The sequence below is a fragment of the Cavia porcellus genome, unplaced genomic scaffold (genome assembly GCF_034190915.1).
Source record: "Cavia porcellus strain 051 isolate PalLab524CR breed Dunkin Hartley unplaced genomic scaffold, mCavPor4.1 scaffold_1, whole genome shotgun sequence".
NCBI lineage: Eukaryota > Metazoa > Chordata > Mammalia > Rodentia > Caviidae > Cavia > Cavia porcellus.
Window position 1 is genome coordinate 171417368 of NW_026947484.1, and position 23375 is coordinate 171440742.

A 23375-nucleotide genomic window follows, 5' to 3' on the forward strand; every position below is an offset into this window, starting at 1 on the left:
CCTCTTCACAAACCTTAATTTGATGTATGTGGAGAGATTAGACTAAGGAACTGTTCCACTGCAAAGCCTTTTTCCATACAGGACATGTTAGTAATTAGCTAGGGCTGCCATATAAGATGCCACAGACTGAGTGGGCTAAACAAAAGAAATTTATTTTTCACAGTTCTGAAGATGAGATGTCCAAGATCAAGGGGTCAGCAGGTTCACATTCTTCTGCATTATCCTCTTTGGTTCTTTGGCTCTCAGGTGGCCCATTTCTCGCTGGTTCCTGGTGTGTATGCTTTCCAATGTTCTTTTCTCACAAGGACACCAGTCAGATTGATTATGATGCTATGTTCATATTTTAATTTAATTACCTCTTTAAAACCCTATCTCTAGATATAGTTACATTCTAAGGTTCTCGGGGGAAGATTACTATGAAGATATGAACAGTGATTTTTTTTTTTTTTTTTTTTTGGTTTGGTTGTTTGGTGGTGGACACAATTTAACCCAGAACATATGCTGATATTCACAGATTCCTGAAATTAGTGCCTGAATATCTTTGATGGTCATGATTTGGCCTATTCACAGGACTTTCCAATGTAAATGAAGTCAAAGGGAAAAGGATAAGAACTGGGTGCTCAGATCACACATGTAAATTAAAAGGCAGAAGCAGGACCTGGAGGCAGAAGAATTAGGAGTAAGGTCAGAACCAGAAAGTTCAGAAGTGGAGTTGGGCCAAGAAAACCATTTTAGAATGAAGGCTGAGATTTGGGTACAAGCCTAAGTTGCACTTTGACCTGTTATTTCTGGATCACAAAGTATGGGCTTGGCGGCCTCAAGCAAGGAAGAGAGATTGATTTCAGATGTGAAGATGAATGTGCCAAAGTTCATAGTAGCTGGAAAACGCTTCCCAGGATGATGGGGTTGCAAGGATTCAAACCTTTATTAGGTAATTGAGCTAAACAGCTTCCAAACACACTTCTCAGCTTTAAAGTCTATATTCTACAGCAGGAGTCAAACTTTTCTTTAAAGGACCAGATAGCAAAAATTTTCAGCTTTGTGGGCTATGTCAGTTCTATCTATCTATACTAGTTCTATCTATCTATACTAGACTCTGCCATTGAAATTCCAAAACAGAAATTTTGGAATTTTTCAAAGGTAAATAGGTGTGGCTGTGTTCTAATAAAACATTGTTTATAAAAATAAGTATGTGAGGAGTCAGATTAACTAGAGGGTCATAGTATGCATCTTATTCTCGATATATATAGATTTTACTTTTAAAGCAGTTTTATGTGTTACAGAATATCTGAGCACAAAGAGTTCTAATATACCCAGTTTTTCCTATTATTAACGTCTTGCATTAGTGTGGCATCTTTGTTACAATAAATGACCCAGTATTTTTACAGTATTAACTGAAATGTACAGTTTGACTTTGTGTTGCAGGTTTCTATGGGTTTTTAAAAGTACATAAAGTCTTATGCCTACCATTAAATTATCATAGAGAACACATTTACTGCTCTAAAATTCTTGGGCTCTCCTTATCTTTTCTCTGTTGCTCTCCAAGAACCCCTGGAAATTACTGATCTTCTCACTGTCTCTATAGCTTTGCCTCTTCCAGAGTTTCATGTAGTCATTGTCTTAGTCACTCTATTGATCCTGGGACACAATACCCAGCACCCACAACTTAAAGGAGAAGTATGTTTTCATTCATGTTTTAGTTCATAACTGCCCAGCTCCAAGGCAGGAAGCATGGTAAATGGTCTGGCAGTGGAAAGCTGCTCAAGTCATGAAGGTCGGGAAGCAGCAGGAGAGAAAGGCAAGTGTACACCTTCAGATCACACCCCAGTAATCCTGCTCGCCCAACCATATCCCATCTCCCAACAGCAAAGCAGCTATATTGCCCTGTGATTCAATCACCTCCCAAAAGCCACTACTATACACATATGAAGTTTTGGGGAGACATTCTTGGTCCAAACCACAACAATCACATAGTATGGAGGCCTTTCAGACAGGCTCTTTTCACTTAGTGAGTATATATTTTTAAGTTACTTTAAGTTTTTTTTGTGGCTAGAGAACATACTTCTTATTGATGAATAAAAATATACCACTGTATGGATGTAGCATTATTTGTTTCTCTGGTGAGGACCTGTTGATTGCTTCCAAGGTGTGGTAAGTCTGAATAATGTCCCGTATACATTCTTGTGCAGGTTCTTCTGTCGGTGTATGTTCCACTCGCTTAGATAAACACTAAGGAGCAAAATGGTTGAAGTGAGTAAGACAGTTTAGCTTTGTAAGACACTGCCGGTCTATCTTCCAGCGTGCCCATACATATCCCATTATCACCAGGAAAGTACTCTTCTTCTTTCTCCACATTTCTGTCAGCATTTGGTATTAGTGTTTTGAATTTCAACAACTCTGATAGTCATGTACGGTAGTGATGTTTCAATGTTGTTTAATTTGCAGTTCCAAATGACATGGATCTGTGCATACATTCGTATTTTCCATTTGTAAATTTTCTTCGATGAAAGGTCTGTTTGGTTCCTCTGTTCATTTAAATTGAGTAATTTGTCTTTTGTTGAATTTTAAGTTTTCATTGCCTATTTTGGATAGGGGTCTTTTACCAGATATGTTTTGCAAATATTACCAATCTGTGGCATGTCTTCTCCTAATGGTGTCTTTCTCAGAGTAGAAATACTAAGTATTTACATTACCAATTTTGTTTTACTTTTATGGATAATGCTATCTAAAAACACATCACCAAACTGCAGGCTACTAAGATTTTCTCTGGTATTATCTTATGAGAATTCGACAATTTTGTTTTGAATGCTTATACCAATCATAAATTTGAATTAAATTTTGTGAAAGTGTAGGGTCTGTACTTAGCATCATTGCTTTGTTTTCTTTTTTGCACATTCGTATCCTGTTGTTCTACCATCATTTATTGAAACTGTCTTTTCTCTACTTAATTGCCTTTGATCTTTTGTCAAGAGATCAGCCAGATGTACGTGGGTCTATTTGGGCTTTTTATTCTGTTCCATTGATCTGTTTGTTTCCTCTCCATAGTCACACTGTTATGATTACCCTAGCTTTATAATAAGTCTTAAAGTCAGATAGTATTTTTCCTCTGAGTTTGTTTTCTTTTTCAGTATTATGTTGGATATTTTGGGTCTTTTGCCTCATTTAAACTTCATACTGAATTTGTTGCATCTACAAAATAATTACATTGAACCTCTAGGTTCAGTTGCAAAGAACTGACATTGTAATATCAAATTTGAATGTGGAGTATCTTTCCTCTTATTGATAAATTGATTTGATTCTTCAGAGTTTTAGTTTTCTTCATATAGAATGTTGTTGGATTTATACCCAAGTATTTTATATTTTTGAGCTACTATGAATAGTACAGCATTTTTAATCTTCAACTATTTATTGCTGACATAGGAAAGTGGTTGGCTTTTGTACACAAACTTGTTTATTTTGCCATAATCATGTATTAGTTCCAAGACAGTTTTGTTATTGTTGTCTCTCTAGTATTTTTTTTTACTGCACAGTAAAAAGATATGAACTTAGTAAAGTCATAATAATAAATATTTAACATTGATGTAGTATATAGATGTGTCACCCAGGTGCTACGCTGGAATTATAATTTTGCTATTCCATAACACTTCAGCAAAACTAGTAGTGTTATTTTGTTCCTATTGCAAATGAGAAAACTGAAGTTTATTAAACTATAGGAGCTTATCTGAAGTTGTTAGAGACAGAGCCAAACCATTAGCCTGGTCCTTCTTATGAGGAAACAAATAACTATAATATACACCACCAGTCACTCAAATATATGCAGAATGCTTATATTCCTCGTCCCGTTTAATCATACTGGTTGAGCCTATAGATGTAGGTATTTTTATGATATTTTACAATAAGGTGACTGAGGGTCCTGCAATTAAAAAAATAAAAACTTGATTATGTTTACACACTTAGAGGAGACACAGTTAAAACCCTTTCAGGAAGTGTGAGGGTTACTACAGGCAAACTTGAGGCTCAACATGATCATGAGAATTGAATGTGACTGGATCACTTATAGCTAGCAAAATGGGAAACTAGATACAGTGTTTTTGAAACTGAAATCAATTATGTTTTGATGTCAAATTTGACAAGACCCAAAATTGTGCTCATTAATTATATTTTTTATTTTCCTAAGCCTCTTTTTAAGTCTTGACATCTCTTAAGTGAATCACGCACACTTCCTCTTGGTTCTGAAGCGAACTGCCTACTGCCTGCCCTAGCTGGGTTCTGGATTTGGCTGCAACTGATGTCTGTTGGAAACAAGCAAGAAGGAATATGAGAGAAGCATGGCCAGGGCTCCTCATTAGCACAGCAACGCAGGAAGCATGTGAAAGTATTGATGCCTTTGTGTTGCCTTTGGGTGTTTTCTTTCTCCACTGCTAATGACTAATAAAAAGAGAGAGAGAAAGAGAAAAGAGAGAGGGAAGAAAGCCATTGCTATTAGATTTCCTTGTACTACAGCAGGTTTCTCATTTTGCAAAGCTCATTAGAGGTGGCTATATGGAAAGACTTCCAAGGTGCCCTGGGGATAATGGGAAAGGCAAAAGAGAAAAAAAGAAAGTTTCAGAAATATGGCCCCAGCCACAATTTCACATCAGAACCATCTGTCGTTAGGCCACATGTTCTGACTCCAATGTCTGGTTCATAGTTTGATTTTAATTGTGAACATTAAAAAATATATATGCATATTCTCTCTTTAGATCACCAGGGATGGAGTTGAAGACAAATTGATTTTATGTGGATACTTAAAATGTGACTTTGAAGTTTTTTCTTATCAGTTGCTTTATGTTAGGAGTTTTGAAAAATCTCTTTCCTTTAATTTTCAGTCCAATCTACTAGAGGTTCAATTTCACAAACATTTTTAGAGCATTTTCTGTGTGCCCAATACTTTTGTAGGTACCAGATAAGGAGAGAAAGGGTACAGTTTTTCTCTGCCTCTCAATTTAGAAAATATCAATTCAGGGCAGGGTGTGATAGAGAGAAGGATATTCAGTTTATGGTACAAGGGCATTTCTTTAGATTTAATAACTCTTACCAGAGATTGTGAGTAAAATATGTAGTTAGGAAAAAAATTTTTAAAAAAACATAGAAAAAGGGTCTCACGATATAAAGGAAAGAACCCCAAATTAGTAGCTGTATGTTCTATGTTCTCTTTTTAGTTTTATCATGTGACTTGGACAAATTACGTATGCTATCTGGGTAGGGATTAAAGAAAATAGTTTGAGGACCATTCCAGTTCTAAAATTTGTATTCTTCTTGTGCCTAGATATGACAGGCTTTCTGAGTTTTTTAAGCTGAAATTTGCTAGGGTGGTACATTCTAAAGCAGTAATAGCTACCATATTATTGAGAGCCCACTTTTCTCACACCTTGTGCTAAGCAGTTCGTTATATGGACTTTATCATCTTCACAGCAAGTATGTGAAGAAAAATGATTATTATTCTCATTTTTCTGATGAGGAAATAGGATCTCAGAAAAGGTTCAATCTTTTGTCCAACTAAAGTCATTCAGAAAATCACAGGTGAAACCAGGGTGCAAACCCAGTGTGTCTGCCTACAAATAATGATTGAAAAAAAGTGAGTGAAGATAAAAATTTCCAATGAAAAGGGAAATTCCAGGTTGGAACTTCCACTGTGCCCTGTGTTGGAACCATTTAGGGACACTTGTGTTAGTCAAAGAAATGACTTCAGTGCTTTAAAGCCCCCTGAGATGGGCAGAGCTCAGGTGTCCTGTCCCTTGACCCGGGTATGTGAAGAATGATGATTGTTCACCTTGAAATTCAGTCCCCAGCCCTTGGACTCACTGGGGAGCCAGCGCCTTCATGTACCTACTGTGCCTTGTCTCATGGCATCTTGGTGGAGTACAGTCCCTGCCTTTAACAGTATGCAGTGCAACGGTGCTGTGGATTAGAGCGTTACTAAGAACAGAAAATGCCGGAATACCAGAATATGACAATCCTGATCAGACTTGAAACATCCTTAAATGCACACAGATACTGGCTTCTGTCCTTGACTGTAATAAAATAAATAGTTAGGTCCCACAAAAGTTGGTCACCTGGGAAGAGAAAATGCTGCTCAAGGCTCCTCCTTCAGAAGGCTCAGCTGTCCCCTTGGACCAGGGAATTCATTTCTCACGCCCTGCACATCTGTGTAAGGAGACAGGTGTTAGTGTCAGATCTCTTTGACCACATCTGGGCTCTGTGATCTGAAGCAAGCCTAATTTTCCTCTGTGTATCTCACAACATGTGAAAAACAGAGATAAGCATAATGCTTTGTCAGAAAAATGAAGAGGTTGGACCAAGAAATGTTGAATTCTCCCCATCCCCAGCTCTAAAATTTTGTATCCAAGTATCTGGGCCTTTGATTTGTTCTCCTAAGATGAAAAGGGAAAAAGTCTGGAAAGACATTCCAGAGGCTATGATAACAACAACTCAGCTTGTACGTGATGTTATGACAGCACGAGGAATCCCAGTGCTGACACACAGGCAAGGAGATAGAAGGCAATGTGGCTGAGGAGAAGATAATGTTTCTGTAGCCTGCAATTTCTTTCAATTTCAGGGATCGCAATTACCAGGGCAGGAGTTAGTAGCAGCCATGCCTGGGATGCTTAAGTAAGTTTGGTGCCATTGGCAGAAGCAGTTTTGCAATTCATTTAGAGAAAGATGTTACATACAATGTATAACCGAGGCATAACTCTTTCACTCTGTCTCTGTCTCCGTCTCTGTCTGCATCTGTGTGTGTGTGCGTGTGTGTGTGTGTGTGTGTGTGTGTGTGTTCATGCAGCACACTGTGTATGAGTGAAGGGGCAGAGCCAGGGGCAGGAAAGAGACAGAAAGGCAGACATGGTCATGGTCAGAATGACAGAGCGAGGAGTGCCACTAACAGCCTTGAGTAGCAGATGACTCCTGGGTTATTTCATCTCTTCTAGCTCCAGTTTCCTCACATTTGAAATGGAAATAATAATACCTACCTGGCAAGATAGTTGAGAAGGTTGGAAACAAAGCTTTCTGATCACCTAACACATGGAGTACACTCAGTATAGGACAGTTAGTCACTATTATCAGTGTGTGAGTCCACCTGGGACACTCAGCCTGCATTGGTATTTTCAAGAAGTCAACTTTCACTTTTCAGCATTTCATTTATGGGAAAAATTAAACTTTCACCTTCATAGGTTTTAAGAACATGGAGTTAGGATTTTTTTTTCCAAACCCAGCCTTTAAACCTTATGTATTTAACATTTTTATGTATTTATCCCTTCACTTAAAAATAAAATTAGATCAATTCCCAGTACCCAACTAAGTAAATTAATTAAATTAGAATGAAGTACTTAACACTGAAGGTTGTTGTGAGTGTGAAGTGAGATAATATGTGCAAAGCCCTTAGAACAAAGTCTAGCACACTCTAACAGTACATACTACCTTTTAAAATAATGCTAGTTATTTTAATTCCATGTGCTAAATAGCTAGGAAAGAGAAGAAGATGGGAAAGGAGCAGAAAAGAATAAGGCAATGACCTGGACTCAGCACTGGGAATCCGTGTTACACCACCTAATGTATTATTTCCCTACATTTTCCTTCAACTAGGAGGCTATATTAGTCAGCTTCCATATTACTAGACACATTACCTGAAACCCACAATGTAAGGGAGAAAAGGTTTACTTTCACACATATCTTAAGGAGACTCAGTGCATGACAGCTAGCTCTAAGGCAGAAGAAATATAGCAGAAGGGCATGATGGAGCAAAGCTACCTATTTCATGGTAGCCAGGAAGCAAAGCAGAAAAACAGTGCCAGAGAGGAAATGGAAAGGAATCAAAGCCAGCACCCCCTGCCCCACCCAGAACACACAAAGAAGTGCGCTCCACCAATCTCCAGGGCAGTTCCCAAGCCAGCCAATTTGATGCAATCAAGCTTACACATCACATGAACATTCATTCATTTTTTATTAAAAAAATGAAAAGAAAGGAGATTAAGATAAAAGAGGACATAGCAACATAATAACACAGGTCAGAACAGAACAATTTAAGCAACATAGTGTTTCACCACAAGATAACCCGACATAATAGTAGCTACCATAGTGTCTCTTTCCTTGAAATATTTGAGTATAACTTCATATATTATAGCATCAAACACGACATGACAGTATAAAACCATTCAAGAGAATGAAAGTATTACAGGGTATTTAGAACCAGAATAACAGAAAATGAACAATGGTTTCTATAATATCTCTTTGTCTATAAAAAATTTGGTTTACACTATCACATATAATAAAATCCAATAAGATACAACATGATAAACTGATGGAGACAGAAGAACAAAAGCATCATGGGACTTCAAAACAAGATGATATTAAATCAGTACTAGCTATTATATTGTCTTGTTTTCTTCAAAATAACTGTTCATACCATCACAGACAATAAAATCAAACAGCCCAGAATAAAACCATTCCAGTTAATGAATGAAACATTATAAGGCTTCAAAGCAATATAATGGGGAATCATGTTTACCACATACTTTTATGTATCTTTACCATTTCTTACACTAGGTAAACTATTCGGTATTTATACATGTGAGTTTGACTTATTTTGCTTATGAGTAATGGTCTCAAGCTGCGCCCATTTATTTATAAATATCTCAATGTGATCATTCTTTATAGCTGAGTAGTACTCCATTGTATAAAAATACCACAACTTTTTTATCCATTCCTCAGTGGATGGACACTTAGGTTGTTTTCAAAGTCTGGCTATTACAAATTGTGCTGCTATAAATATGGGTGCACATATATCACTGTGGTATGACATTTTCAGTTCTTCTGGGAATATGCCTAGAAGTGGAATATCTGGAACAAATGGGACTTCCAATCCAGGCTTTTTGAGAAATCTCCAGACTGACCTCCACAGTGGTTGCACTAGGCTACACTCCCACCAACAGTGCAGGACAGTTCTTTTTTCCCCACAGCCTCTCTAGCATTTGTTGTTGGTGGTTTTCTTGATCTCGGCCATTCTTTCAGGAGTGAAATGAAATCTCAGTGTGGTTTTAATTTGCATTTCTCTAAGGAGTCATGATGATGAACATTTTTTCATGTATTTATTTGCCATTTGTATTTCTTCATCTGAGAAGTGTGTATTCATCTCAGATGCCCATTTTTGGATTGGATGTTTGAATTTTGGGGGTCTGATTTTTTTAAAATTCTTTATATGTTTTAGACAGAAATCCTTTGTCTGAGGGACAGTTCACTAAGATTTTTTCCCAGTTTGTGGGTTTTCTTTTCACTATGCTGGAGATTTCTTTTAACGTGCAGAAACTTTTTAATAAGAGGTGATCCCAGTTATTGATTCTGGGTATTATTTCCCATGCGGTTTGATTCCTGTTCATAAATTCTCTACCTACCCCTATGTCTTCAAGGTTTTTACCCAATTTGTCTTTCAATAGAGTTAGTGTTTCTGTTTTAATATTCAGATCTTTGATCCATTTAGATTTTAATTTAATATATGATGATATACATGGATCTAGTTTTAGTTTTCTGCATATGGAGAGCCAGTTTTTCCAACACCATTTATTAAAGAGACTGTCGTTTTTCCAGGGAACATGTTTGGCCCCTTTATAAAAAATAAGGTTGTTGAGTGTGTTTGTGGTTGTGGTTGTATCTTCTAATCTATTCCATTGATCATTTTTGAGTAAACATTTATCGAGTGCCTGTCACGTGGGTGGGCTAAATGCACAGCTTTGAAGAAGACAGGCACTGTATTTGCCCACAAGCACTCATGGTTCAGAGAGAGAGAGATGGCATGACCACAAATAAGGGTCTGGTATAAATGGCAGACTAGGTACTGTGGAAACATGGAGAGGTGGCATCTAATCTTCAAATGAAAGGAAAGGCAGTGGTGCTGTCCTCCTAGGAGAGGCAAATAAAACTTATTTGCGTATGATAGGCAGAAGATTATGTTCATGTCTTAATCCCCAGAAACTGAATACCATACATAGTAAACAGCGAGGTAAGACTGCGGGTGAATGAGGTTGCTACTCGGCTGGTTTTGAGATAAATAAATTTTCCTGGAGTACCACATGGGTGCAATATAATTACAAGGATCTTTAAGTGGAAGAGGGAGGCAGAGAATGAGTCAGAGAGTGTGATTTGAGGAAGAGTTGATTTGCCTTGGCTACCTTTGATGATAGAAGAGAGCAGTGAGCCAAGGAATGTGGGTGGCTTCAGGGAGCTAGAGATTGCAAGGAAACTGATTCTCCTCTAAAGCTTCTAGAAAGAATGCAGCCTTGAAGACACCTTGGGTTTAGCCCAAATGTCCATGCTAGGCTTCTGGCCCACAGCACTTTAAGATCGTATGTTTATGTTGTTTTAATTCACTAAGTTTATAGTTTCTTGTTAGGCAGCAATTACAAATACATGGAGTTAGGACCATCCGCTTAGGAAATCATTTGGCTGCATGATGCTAAATGAACTGGAGAGGACAAGTATGAATGCTGAGTCCTGATGAGAGTGGAGGGTGTCCTCATCCAGAGCAGATGACTGCTAGGCAATGTGTCTGCACTAGACTCTGGACTCAGACTGTAGGGAAGAGGGCTTGGAGGGGAAGCAGCCAGTACACCCCTGCAAAAGAGAAGCACACAGTTGGAGATGAGTGACAGACATGCAGGATCACACATGGCAGAATGTGCAGATCTTGAAGCCAGAGCCAGAATCAAGGGCTATGAAAGCCAAAGGACATTACTTCCAAAGAAAGGGCTCAGGGACAGTTTCCTAGAAGAGATGACACCATGAGTTTTGTCTGGGAAATCTCAAGATGATTAAGAAGAGGTTGCATAGAAGAATCAGCACAGTCTCTGTTCTGAAGGCATCGATACTCACAGGTTGTTAGGCCAATTAAATGGTCACTTTCACTGATCCTCGGAACATGCAAATGGAACAAGTCCAGGCTGGAAATCAAGATTAAGGCTTGGTAGCCAGTCCAGGTGCTGTAAAGGAAGAAAAAAATCTGGGAGTTCTTAAATGAGCCACTTCCCTGCCTTCTCTGTCTTGTCTCCCATCAGATAGGAATGGTGATGAGCATCACTCCCGGGACCCTCAGCTGTGTTAGAATGGCCCCACATTTTTGGGTCACTGCGCAGTCAGTGGATTGATTTTGCAGCCTGGAAGATAGGGCTTCTGAACATCACTGTACTTTGGAAGGATTGGCAGCCCTCAGAGATCCACCTGAGAGGTGGCTGAGCTTGCAAAATATTCTGGGGTGAGGTGGGGAGTTTCTCAAGACCTGAATCCCTTCCTGCAGTTCTAACAAAGAGCAGTTACACTGAGATGAACTGATGCTGGCACAGACAGAAATGGGACTGAGCTTCAATTGTGGGCACATACACATTGGTCTGTTTTCTGGTGGTAGTCAATAAACCAAGGCATGTCTGGAGGGTTCTGATGCTTAGTAATGACGGAAGATTGGGAAGACAGGCCCGTACAGTCAGTTTGGGAGCACAGGCTTAACTTTGTATTTAGAACTGCCTGATAGATCCCATGACTTCCACTCCCATTACCTAACATAGGCAACTGATGCTGGGGACAAGCAGGTTCTACTTCCAGTCTCTCAGATCTGTGCCTCTTCTCTATACTCTGCCACACAGCTATCCCATCACTTTTTATCTGGATTGTTGCAAATCTTCATAAACAGACTCCTTTTTTTCGAATTTGTTTTCCTCATTCTAACCCACTCCAACTTCTGCACAATAGCCTGACAATCTTTCTGAAGCTCCAGCTCATAAAACTGCCTTCCTGCTGAAAGCCCTGCAAAGAGTCTGATTGCCCTCAGAATAAAGACTATTTCAGAGAATCACATAAGAGCTGACCCCCCTGCACTTCTCTAGGCCCATCTGGTTTATACTCAATGTCTTAGCATCTTTCAGTTTCCTGACTGAGCCATGCAAGTATTTTATCCTAATCTCTCTCTCTCTGTCTCTGTCTCTCTCTCTCTGTCTCTCTCTCTCTGTCTCTCTCTCCCCCTTTGACTCAAATACAAAACCTTTAGACCTTTCCGTGAAACGTTCTTTTTGCTTGAGCCCCCCCCCCAATCTGTCTTTCCTACTCTTGTTCTAAATAATGCTTTCAAATCTATTTCACTTCCTTCAGGAAGTCTTCCACACTTCCCCAGTCTGCATTAAGCATTCCTCTTCTGTGCTTCTTTTGTTCCTGAATTTCCCATATGAATATTTAGTTTCATTATTCTGACCTAAAACTGTCTGTTTACACCATCAAGGTTTCATATATTTTTCACTACAGCTCCACATTCAAATCACTATAGTCTTAATTTTATACAACAGACATAACCATTTCCTCCAGTTTCCACTACACCAATAACATAAAAGTTCTTCCACTTGCTGATTAAGGATATAAAACATCTTATCTACAATAACCAGTCTATTCATAGTTGCCCAGCAGCGCTTCCTCTTTTATACCAAACAGTCTCAGCACCGCTCAACTTTGCCTCAAGGTGCAGGCAGATATTGGTAAGAGAGTCTCTGGGACAAAGCCTTCTGGATCCTTGCAGGTATTCACTACATGGTTTTTAGTTTGAGCTGTCAATAGATCCGGTTTCTATCATCATATGAAAAAATTAAACAGTTTTTTAAAGAGGTGCAATATGTTAGAACCCGCATCCAAAGTCCAAAGTCATTAGGGCTTTCTATGCTGACCTCCATTTGTTCTGATCTGGGCTTCTTCCATTACCACTGCATCTAGAGGAGCAGGGATACTGTGCCAAGAAGTCTTGGCAGTGTTTCCTCCTTTACCTTGTGGGTGTGCAACATTCAGGCTTGAATTCAAGCTTTTTACTTCACTACCATTACTCCTCATGGGAGTTCCTATTAGCTTATTGAATGAAAGGACTTACAAATTCCCCAGACGATGTCTTTTTAAAAATTTTTCTGAAATTTTATTTTAGAGAGAATAAAACCAAGTAAAATAAAACAGAATAAAGCCAATAAAAACAAAACTGTGTAAGTGACATAGGATTTCAAAACAAGATAATAGGAAATCAACAATAATTACCATAATGCCTCTTGTTGCCTTCCAAATAGCTGCCCATACCTTCAGATACAGTACAAACAAACAAAACAGAAATAGAATAGAATACATAAAAACAAAACATGGGATGCAATACAGGACTTCAAAAGGAGATACTAGTAAATTCAAAATGACTACCTTAATATATCTTAATGTCTTTGAAATAGCTGCCCATGCCATCAGATACAGCAAAATCAAACAAGATAAAACAGAATAAAATCCCACCAAACCAAAAAAAAAAAAAAAAAAAAAAAAAGAAAAAAGAAAATGATACAGGATTTTGAAATAAGATAATAGGAAATTAACAATGGCTATCACCTTCAGAACGAGACCCCCCCCCCATAGATGCTACTTTGCATATTGTTATCCTCTGCGTAAATGATCAGACTACTGCTCTAGGTCTGCAAAGTCAGTGAAACAATAAACACTGCAAGCATTAAGTTGTATTTTACCTCCTTAGCTATCATCACAGCCTGTGTTCCTCTGGAGCTGGTAGCTTATGGCAGAGCGGGTGGTGCGTGTTAGGAGGAACACTGGCTCTTCTTGTCTCCCTGCCCACACGCCACAAGAGGCTGGCATGTGGCTCTCCCCCAGTCAGCCCACCCATGGCACCCACTTACAGGAGGTCTTGGCTTCTTGTTGACTTCTTGCCGTCCTTCCCCACAGTCTGCGAATGTGCAGATTCACAGGAGAGAGCTGGTGTCTGCCTCTCTCCCAGTCTGCCTGTGCATGGCCTCCCCAGACCATGTCTTGATTCTAGGGGATAGGGGGCTGGGGATTTAGCTCAGTGGCATAAGCGCCTGCCTTGCAAGCAAGCAGTCGTGAGTTCGATCCCTGGTACCGATATAAACGAAAAAGACCAAAAAAAAAAAAAAAAAAAGTTGATTCTAGGGAATCAAGTCCAGTTGGCCCTGTTTACCTGCCCTGTGGCTCTGGTGACCTACCCTGAGATTTTCTCAAAATCCTTTGCTCCTCATTTAGATAAACATATGTTGGTAAGATTTGCATACTTTAGAGTGCACAGAGAACATGCTCACCTTCAGAAGGTTGGAAGTTGGGATGCTGAGATAATCACATCTGCACTCTCGGCCTCTTGGTCTTTGTCTTTAGTAATGCCTTCCTTGCAGCACCAGAAGCAGAGAGAAAGGTTTTCTATTTCCTTTTCCAGTCTGGTGGGAACAGGCTTTAAGGCCTGTGCCACCTATATAGTAAAATAAAACACAATGCAATGAGTTGACCTGGCATGGCTTTTGACATAGCCAAGAATCTTCACTCTCAGCACAGACTAATCCGAAATGACAAAGCCAGCTTTGGCATGCAAAGCTGGATATTGACCCTTCTTTTCTGGGTGGTATCTGCTCCTCTAGGAAAAGGATGGAGGCTCTGGGTTTGGTGTGAGTAATGTCCCAAACACATGTCTGGGAAGGAATATGATCCCTTTTAATATTTTCAAAAATATGAAACTTGCACAATATGTAGGAATTATTTGTATATGTATGTTGCCTATCAACCAGTGACTAATTGGAGGACAAAAATAATGTCTTTTTTATTGCTGGGTTTCCAGTGCCTAGTACACAATAGTAAAGATTGTTGAATGAATTGATGAATAGGTGAAAAGTATAATGAAAGTCTTATAGCGCTTGAGTCTTGAGTGCTTGAGACAAGAATGTAAACTAGTGTCCCTCAATAAGAAGTACACCCTGGGTCTTCCAACTGCTCCCCAAGAAGGACAGCGCTTCAGAATGACTGCAGATGGGACAATGTTAGCATTAGATTGATCACCCAGTGCCTACAACAGAACAGGTAACAAATTCAATTTTCTACACCTCCCAGCCCAAGGTTCAGACAGGTATTTCACACCAGCCCTTCTCTCACCCTTGCTGATTCCAAAAAAGGAAAGCTGGTTTCCTAAATCATACAGCCTGGCAGTGACAGAACCAAGAGAACACAGGTTTCCTGAAACCTCGTTTCCTGAACACACTAAAGGTCAGCCAAAGCCACTTCTTTCCCTTGGTTGAAAGGCTCAATTCAACAGGAGGTGAGAGATGAGGCTGATGTCCTCATTATTTTTCAGATTATGATGTGACCCTTTTGGGAGGCAGCCTAGGAAGAGCAGTAAGACAGGCAGAAAGAGTGAGTTCCTCTCTGCAAACTTCCCAGCGCCCAGGTCAGAGCTCCTTGGCTTCTCCCAGGTAAGAAAAGGCTGCAGAGAGAGAGCTGGCTGGCTCTAGGGTGATTTACCTCTTTGAAATACCTCAATTTAAATGCTAATTTCCCCAGAACTGAGGGGTGATGGCTCTTGCTTGCTTCTTGCTGTGTATTAATGTATCCAAACCACTCACACATATTCTTAAAAGAGAGAGGAAGGGAAGGGCCTAGAAAAGGTGGGGGAGGGTAGCAAAGGAGGTCAGCTTCCCTTGCTTGGGATTCTCCTCAGCTTGGCTGATTATAATGAAGCTCGGTTGGGTGTATGTATTCTCAGTGGAAGTACTCTGTAGGCTGTGTAGCTTTTAGAGGTGATATGTAGGTGGTGTTGGAGGATAAAGAAGTCTCCTCCCCTCTATGCATGGTTCACAGATGAACCGGTATACCGAGAGCCAAGTACTGTGCCAAACACCCCAAGATCCTTGAAGAGATTAAAAGTCTAATGGGAGATTCAAGAAAATAATGAGAATTAAAAGTGACTTTATATAAATCCTTCTCCCAACCCCTGGAAGCTAACTAATGTCATTACCAATGTTCTATGCAGGAAACCATTAATGCTTGTAGATTAGATCCAATCTCCCTTACCCAGAATTTTGACCCATTACTCTATGCATATTCTACCATCAGATCCTATAGCCACTAGAGTAATCTATGGACAAACAAGAGAGAAAGGTGATAAAGAAGGATTTATTCCAACCAGGGAAGGTTGCATTGGTGTTGTGAAGAAGTGGTTTTGAACAGGGCCTCTTGCTTCCTGCTGACAGCCCTCACCCTATCTGCTTCTCAGCTTCCAATCCTCCAACATGTGGAGGCACAGGGCAGACCTGTGCACCCCCCTACACACACTCTAGGAGAGATATCTTTTCCCATCTGATCCCTGCTAGCCCCGTTGTCACTGGGTCCTATTTTCTGGTCTCCTTGGGACCATGGTGACTATGCCCATAGGAAGTTTGGGCAATAAAATATGATTTTAAAGCTTATTATGAAAGATTTGGGATTTCACAGTCAAATGTTCAGTATTCCTTATATCTTGAAGCCTTGTGGGACCTTATGGCAAGACATCAGACAGGGCTCTAGCAAAAGATATAGGTTGACTACACCTTGCCTTTGTTTCTTGGTTTCATTTCCTCATTTTTCGAACAGATTTTCCGTGAGCACCTACTGTTCACCATTTTTCGCAGTCTTATTCAGTCTGCATGATTAAGTCCTGATGCCGCCGCGGTACTTTGGACACGTATACTTTGGTCCTATGTGGAGCTGACAGCCTGTGAGAGAAATGAGCATCAGCAGGTCTCCCATGGGTTGGTCTAAGGTTAGAAACTCTGAAGCCCTCCTTCCTGGCAGAAGAGAGCAAGATCCTAGATTTCTCAAAGGTGATGAAGTGCTATGTGGTTTGAGTGGTGAGTAGGAGTCATGCAGATAAAGAAGAATGGAATATTCCTCATTAAGGAGCTTGAGGACAGTCAGTGCAGATGGAGAACAGTGGTCCAGAGTATGGAGCAGGAATAGCCAGGCTTATACTGTGAGGGGCCTTGTAGACTTCAGTATGGCATTTAGACTTTCTTGACTTTCACAAATGGGGCCTCTCTTCTGATTTTCCACTGCTGTATCCCTTAGTGCCCAGATTAGCCACTAAAATAGGACAGACCCTTAGTAACTATTTGTGGGACGAATGACACCTCTTATTCCTAGAGTCCCCAGAACTCAGAATCTACTTTTTCAAAAATTTGGTGAATCATTTCGATATAATACCAACTGAAATTAAACTGTTTTTACCAAAACGTAAATGTATTTTGAGAGAGCTGGGCCTAAACCAACAGTGGCTGTGTTGCTAATTTGAAACATGACACTCACTCATGCAACACATACAAAGATATGCACATTAAATCAACTCTGTGTGCAAAAAGCACTCTGCAGAGGTGGGGAGCAACCCATCTGCCGGCCTCATCTTTGCAGGATTCAGTTTATTCCTGTGATCAAGTGTACAGATATTTGCTTGATTAATTAAACATGTACTTTCTGAGTGTCAGGCACGAGCTAGACACTAGAGAAGTTAGAATGTGATCTTGGGCACTGTCACTTCCTAACTGTAGACCTCGGTTTAAAAAATTCCTTAACTTCTTGATGATTTGTTTTTTCATCTATAAAATGGAAATAATAATAGTAATTGTCTCATAGTTTTTATGAGACTAGAATGGCACATGTATACATATCTCAACCTACAACCATGAACAAAGGTGATGAGAAAAACATACAATCAATAAATTGTAATAAATGCTACTTATTATTCTTTCTAATTACCTAATACCTTTTAACACACACATACCCCACACACGGAGGAGTTCTGAGAATCAGATGGCAGCTTTTGACTACCTGAGTTTCAGCCAGCCTCCTATCAGCTTCCTCCTGGGTCACCTCTCCCAAGTGAGTGGATTCTGAGACTGTGGCCTGGTCTTCCATCTGAACTTCCGGATGGCTCTTTTCCACCTTCAAGGTTTGCCACATTGCAGAGCTGATGGATGCGAAGGCCCAGGGCGCCCTCTGCTGGCAGAGTCTGTGCAGGACTGTGGCTGTCACCAAGGCAGCCACCGAGGGAACAAGTAGGGGTAGAGGGACAGTTCTTGATTTGTCATTCTGTACTTCTTCCTTGCCTGCCTCCTGGTAGGCCTTCAGCGCTGACTCGCTAACCACTCCCTTTGTCACCTTCTTCCTCATGCGCTTCCTGAAGTCCCTCTCTGCTTTCTGGAATATTAGAAAAATTTCAATCCAAGAGAAAATCTCATCCTGAGCCAGGCATTGTCTCCTTAGGTGACCACTATATTCCCTTCCAATGTCCTGACATAGTTTCCTACAAGGTTCACACTGACCTGGCCAGAGAGCAGAGGGACTGGTGGAGAGGGCATGGACAGGACAGAGAATGCCACGCATTCCTCCTCTGCAGTATAAAAACATTTCTAGAGGAGATTGAAAATGGAGGCCCTAAGTGACAAAGTTAAATAAGCTAAATTTCTCCTTTGGTCCTGCTTACCAAATGCCTTCCTAGTTTAAATCTGTAGAAATCACTCTTTTCTCCATTTTCTCCTTGCTTAAGTGGGGGGAATGTGCCCCACACTTGTGCCCATCTTTCGGTGTGGGCATGAGGACTGGTGAGGTCACTCTGAGAACAGAGCATTGCTGAATGATCAGGTTGTAATGAACCATGGATCCCTTCTCTTAGCTGTAGCCTTTTGGGGGGTAGTGCACCCACAGGCACATCTGTCCTTCTGGCTTTGGCGGCTTGTGTCAGTCCTGTGTGTGGCTCTCAGTACCTGCAGCTGAGTGAGGAGTCCAAGCTTTAGGGCCAGACTACTTCTTTTTCCCAGCTGTGTTGAATAGCTATTAAACTTCTTAGTGCTTCAGCTTTTCAGTCTCAAAACGGGAATCTCAAGGGCACCTACTTCATAGGGTTGGGCAGTGGTAAAGTATTTGCAACTACTGAGCATAAAGAGTTCTCAGTAAAGTTATCATTGTTCTGATATAGCAGGATGAGTGGCTTTTATGATCCCTGTTTTAAAGGTGACAATATTGAGGCTGGGGTGATTCTATCTGGTTTACCCAGTTTTGTAGGCAAAACTGGAGCCCTGTGTTCAGCGCTACCATCATCTCCTCATGTGTGACCTTTTCTATATAGATAACAAGGGCCTGGGTCCTGTGAGAAAGGGGCTACCAAACAGAAGCACTCAGCTCACCCAGAATCATGATAGCACACTCCATTGACCATTCTGCATGGCCAGTGTGTGTCTCCTCTCCCACCAGCCTTGGAAGATGGAGAGGACAGTGGTGAATGCAATCTATGCATCTATAGCATCCAGTCCAGGGCTTCTCTCTGAGTACAGATTCAGCACATCCTGGTTGACTGACTGGTGTGTGGAATACTTCTCTACCCTGCTATACCTTTGATGGAAGATTTGTAGGATCAGAGGCTGCTTCACAGTGGAGGCATGAAGCAACTCAGTCTCTTACCTCTGGTGGGTGTCACATGCTATGGGACAGCACTTCCTTTACCTGGAAGTTGGTGTTTTTTAATTTGCGTTGCTGTTCCATGCTCCGGTTTGTAAACAAAGCCAAGAACAACCACCAAAGTAGAACACACATGCTGCCACAGACCTGAAGTAGGAGCCAACACACACACACACACACACACACACGGATGCTTAAGTGTTGAATGTAGATTTAGAGCCTCACCATCATGCACAAGCATCCCCAGCCATGCAGTCCAAGGGACAGGAAGATCTGGATTCAAATCCTATTCCTACTAACTCACAATCTCATTGTTACTCATCTGTAATGTAAAATAATAATATCTACCTTTCAGGGTTACTGTGAAGATGAAATGACAAAATGTAGGTAAAGTTCTTAGCTAGATCCTAGATAATTAGAGGGAATCCAATAAAAGCTGTAATACAGGTGGCAGTGACAAAGTGAGAAATGATGATAGTGCTGCTGGGATGATGAAGATGGAGAGGGCATTGCTCCTCCTCCAGAAGCAGGCATGGAGAAACATGTTCATTACACGAATGAATTAGTGGTGCCTGGAGCATGGAGTGAGGATGTGGAGTACAAACAACGGGATGACTGAGGTCATCTGACACTTCCACAGCTGCTTTTAAACTGCCTGAGGTCCTGACTTCAAAGACATTGCTTTAGTATCACGGATTTTTGCTTCTGTCTTTCTGATTTTCATTTCAAGGTTGCCTATTCCAGGTGGCAAAACGAAATGATAAACATCCTCCTCCCTTTGTTCTTTTCCTCCCTCTCCAGATTGTAATTAGTGTCTATAACTCTGAGGATCTCTGCATATGAAGTAACCTCAAAAGTCAGATTTAATACAGAAGTGCCCTTGATATCACCCGAACCAATTGGCTGTCAAGTTCCCTGTTTGCACCCCCCTCCCCCCAGCGAGCTTTCCGCCTCCATTGGCAGCTGTTCAGTTTTTAGGCAGATCTTGCTTACTGGAGTGAAACCTGCCTCCCTGTCCCTCTTACAACTTCTGTTGTTCAGGCCTCTGTCCTCTGGAGACACTCAGGTGTATATTTTCTGTTCCTGGGGTTACCCTTCATAGAAGAGATAGAGGGAAGTCCCTGTGAGTTTAGGGCATGATATTATTAAACAAATGACTACCCTTTTCAGGCCTCAGTTTCCTCATCTGTAAAAGGAATTTAAGCTAAAATATCTCTCAGGACCCTCTCACTTTAACACACTTTTAAGATTTTTTCCAAGCCTTCTTTTCTTTAACTTATTTTTGTCCCCTTACTCTTCAGACTTCATACTCATCTCAGCTCCCTCATATCATGGTGTATTATTGCCATTGCTAATGCAAGAGGACAGTTAGCAGCCAAATAGCTTATAGAGCGTTGTAGGGTGTCCTAAACAACTGGCAGCTTTATCCTACTAAGCGTTTATGGTATCCATAAGATCGAAGTCTCACTTTATAGAGAAGGAAACTGAAGTTCCAAGAGAAACAATAAGTTGCTTGAGATCGCACAGCCAGTAAATGTTCGGGCCAGGATTTGAAGCCCAAGCCTGCCTGCTGCCTGGCTGCCCAGCTGCCTGCCATTAGCATGTTGTTCTTAGAGCCAGGATTCAGGGAACCAGAAGCATCCAGGCAAACCAGCCAGGCATGGGTTTCTCCAACCAGGGAACTTCCTGACTTCCTGCCTTGCAGCCCAGCAGCCTCCGCTTCCTCAATTTTGGCAGCCTCTCTGCTCCTCTCCACAGGGAGAACAACTTCATCAAGGACTTTCCTCAGCTGGCTGACGGGCTGTTGGTGATTCCACTGCCAGTAGAGGAGCAGTGCCGGGGAGTCCTCTCTGAGCCCCTGCCCGACCTCCAGCTACTCACTGGTAAGATGCGTGTCCCGTAACCTCGTTGGGCTTCAGGTCTATGCTAGTCCTCAACAGATCCAAGAGGAGGATATCCAGGCCTCCTCGGGGGTGGTGGGCAGGGACCTCCCAGTTCTTGGGCTCCTGCTATTGTGTCTCACCTGAGGGACTTTGCTGAGATCCCAGGTTCTGGTTGGAACTGCTTTCAAGGACAGGCTTCTCTGAGAACAGGAACAACCTTTCAACCTTTCTCAGTGAGGGTTTTGCCTCTGTGTCTAAGTATCAAAACATTTTTCACTGTCTTGACAATGCTCTGATTTTTTTTCTTTTACTTTCAGTATTTTGTTTTCTTGGTTCATCTAAAGTTCATTGTAAAGTCAAGTCAGCAGACTGTCCAACCAAGAGCGTCGCACACTTGAAAACCCTTGAGTTTAAAAAAGAAAGAAAGAAAGAAAAGAAAACACTTGAGTGATACAGCTTGTTTTTGTACTAGGCACTGAGCCATTCCCCTGATGGGAATTATGTTTTCTATTTTACAGTTAAGGAGTCTAGACTCAGAGAGTTGAAGACCAGCCCAGGGTCACACGGGCTGGCTGCCAGAAGCAGAACCTGGGCTTTTGCCCTTTTGCTAGCTCTGTGGCTCCCACACACCCTACTGTGAAGCTGTCTTCTGCAGACTCTTTTGAGGCCTCATATTTTCTGCCTCACCTCAGCACACCTTTCTCCTCCTCATCGTCTCCTGCTATTCCTTTTCCACCTGTTTTGGGGTGGTTTTTCCAAGATATGTGGGCCTGGACTCTGCTTTGTGATATAGTAGTTGTATGGCGTTTACTCCCAGAGAAAATGGTCACCCCTATGCATGATTGAGCTCCATCACTTAGAGGGGAATTGTCCCCCAGGGAGGATCTGCAATGTCATAGAATTAGGTTTAAATCTCCCCCAATGCTTCTGACGCCCAGGCAAGCTAACTTCTTTGAACCTTTCTTATTACATGGCACTGACAGAGAAGAAAACTCACATGGGTCAGGGGCCTCCTTGGGTCCAAGACCTTTTATATATCAACATATATAATCCTGTAGGGGCATTATTGTTCTTGGTTAAAGGAACTGTATCTCCTGTAAGACCCCACAACTGTCTACAAATGTTTCGGTAGGGGTTAAGCCTTGCTGGTCTTGACTCCAAAGTTCTCTATTTTACATCACCTCCTTGACCTGTCCTACTTCAAAGAGAGACCTGGACGTAGATCAGAAAAAAATCCAGATGAACTCTTAAAAATGCTTTGTAAGATGTGCCTAAAAGCTTTTATGCCTCCTTATTTTTTAATTTTTCATAAGGCTATAGAAATTCCAAAGTATATTTAGTCAGATTTTCCTTTCTAATAAGGAATTAAATCCAGAATACTCCTGCAGAGAAAATGATTTTCTTTGGATACCTCCAGTGCCAAGGAGTTATCACCTCTGAGCAAATATTTTCGTGGTCCATGGTGCAGTGCTGTGTTTAAAGGTGCCTGGCCCCATCGTTGATCCTTGCATGCCACTGATTATTTTCCTTCTTTGAGCTTGGGTTTCTCACTTTAAAAAATGTAGTATAACAATTACGGTTAGAAATGAAGATCATGTGTATAGAATTCTTGGTTTACTGTGCTTCTCTTGTGACGATACAAATTATTGTTTTTTTATTATTTATTTTATGTGCTTGCAGTACATGAAGTTTACGTTCATTTTAGGGAGTAGGTGTGTGTACCTACCATATCTTGATTCTTTTCATTCCCCTTCCTCGACACACTTTCTTTCCTCCCTGTCACTAGATCCCCTCTCCTTGTTTTCATTAGGATTGTTACTATTTTTTCTCACACTTGGGACATATAATGATTACATTCACTGAGGGTATTTGGTGCATATGCATAACACATCTGAAATATTCTTATACCCCCTCTTCTGATCCTTGGTTTATTGGACTCCTTCTCACTTCAAAAGATCTATCTCGGTTTCTTTTAATCAGTCTTCTGTTTTGTCTTTATTTACATTTTTAATCATTCAAATGAGAGAAACTATACGGTCTTTAAACATATCTGATTTATTTAATTTAGGATTAGGTTTCCCAGGTGTGTCCATTTTCCTACAAATGTCTCAAATTTATCCTTTATAGCCAAGTAGTATTCCATTGGGTATAGATACCACATTATCTTTATCTATTTGTCTTTGGACA

At 40.8% G+C, this 23375-nt stretch overlaps 1 protein-coding gene and 1 long non-coding RNA gene across 5 annotated transcripts in view; one reads left to right on the forward strand and one right to left on the reverse strand.

The window, feature by feature from the left end:
- The window catches only part of Astn2 (astrotactin 2), a 911846-nt gene that overhangs the window by 614874 nt on the left and 273597 nt on the right, over positions 1 to 23375 (forward strand). For all 4 annotated transcript variants that reach the window (XM_023561395.2, XM_063259996.1, XM_063259990.1 and 1 more), the window contains one exon: positions 21064 to 21188. In XM_023561395.2, coding sequence (XP_023417163.2) covers positions 21064 to 21188 — 125 coding nt within the window. The remainder of the gene's footprint in view (positions 1 to 21063; positions 21189 to 23375) is intronic.
- LOC134478528 (uncharacterized) lies at positions 7965 to 19159 on the reverse strand. Its single transcript, XR_010051213.1, has 4 exons — positions 17680 to 19159; positions 14139 to 16571; positions 10903 to 11009; positions 7965 to 10644 (listed from the first exon to the last, which is right to left on the reverse strand). It is a non-coding gene; the product is annotated as an uncharacterized LOC134478528 (long non-coding RNA).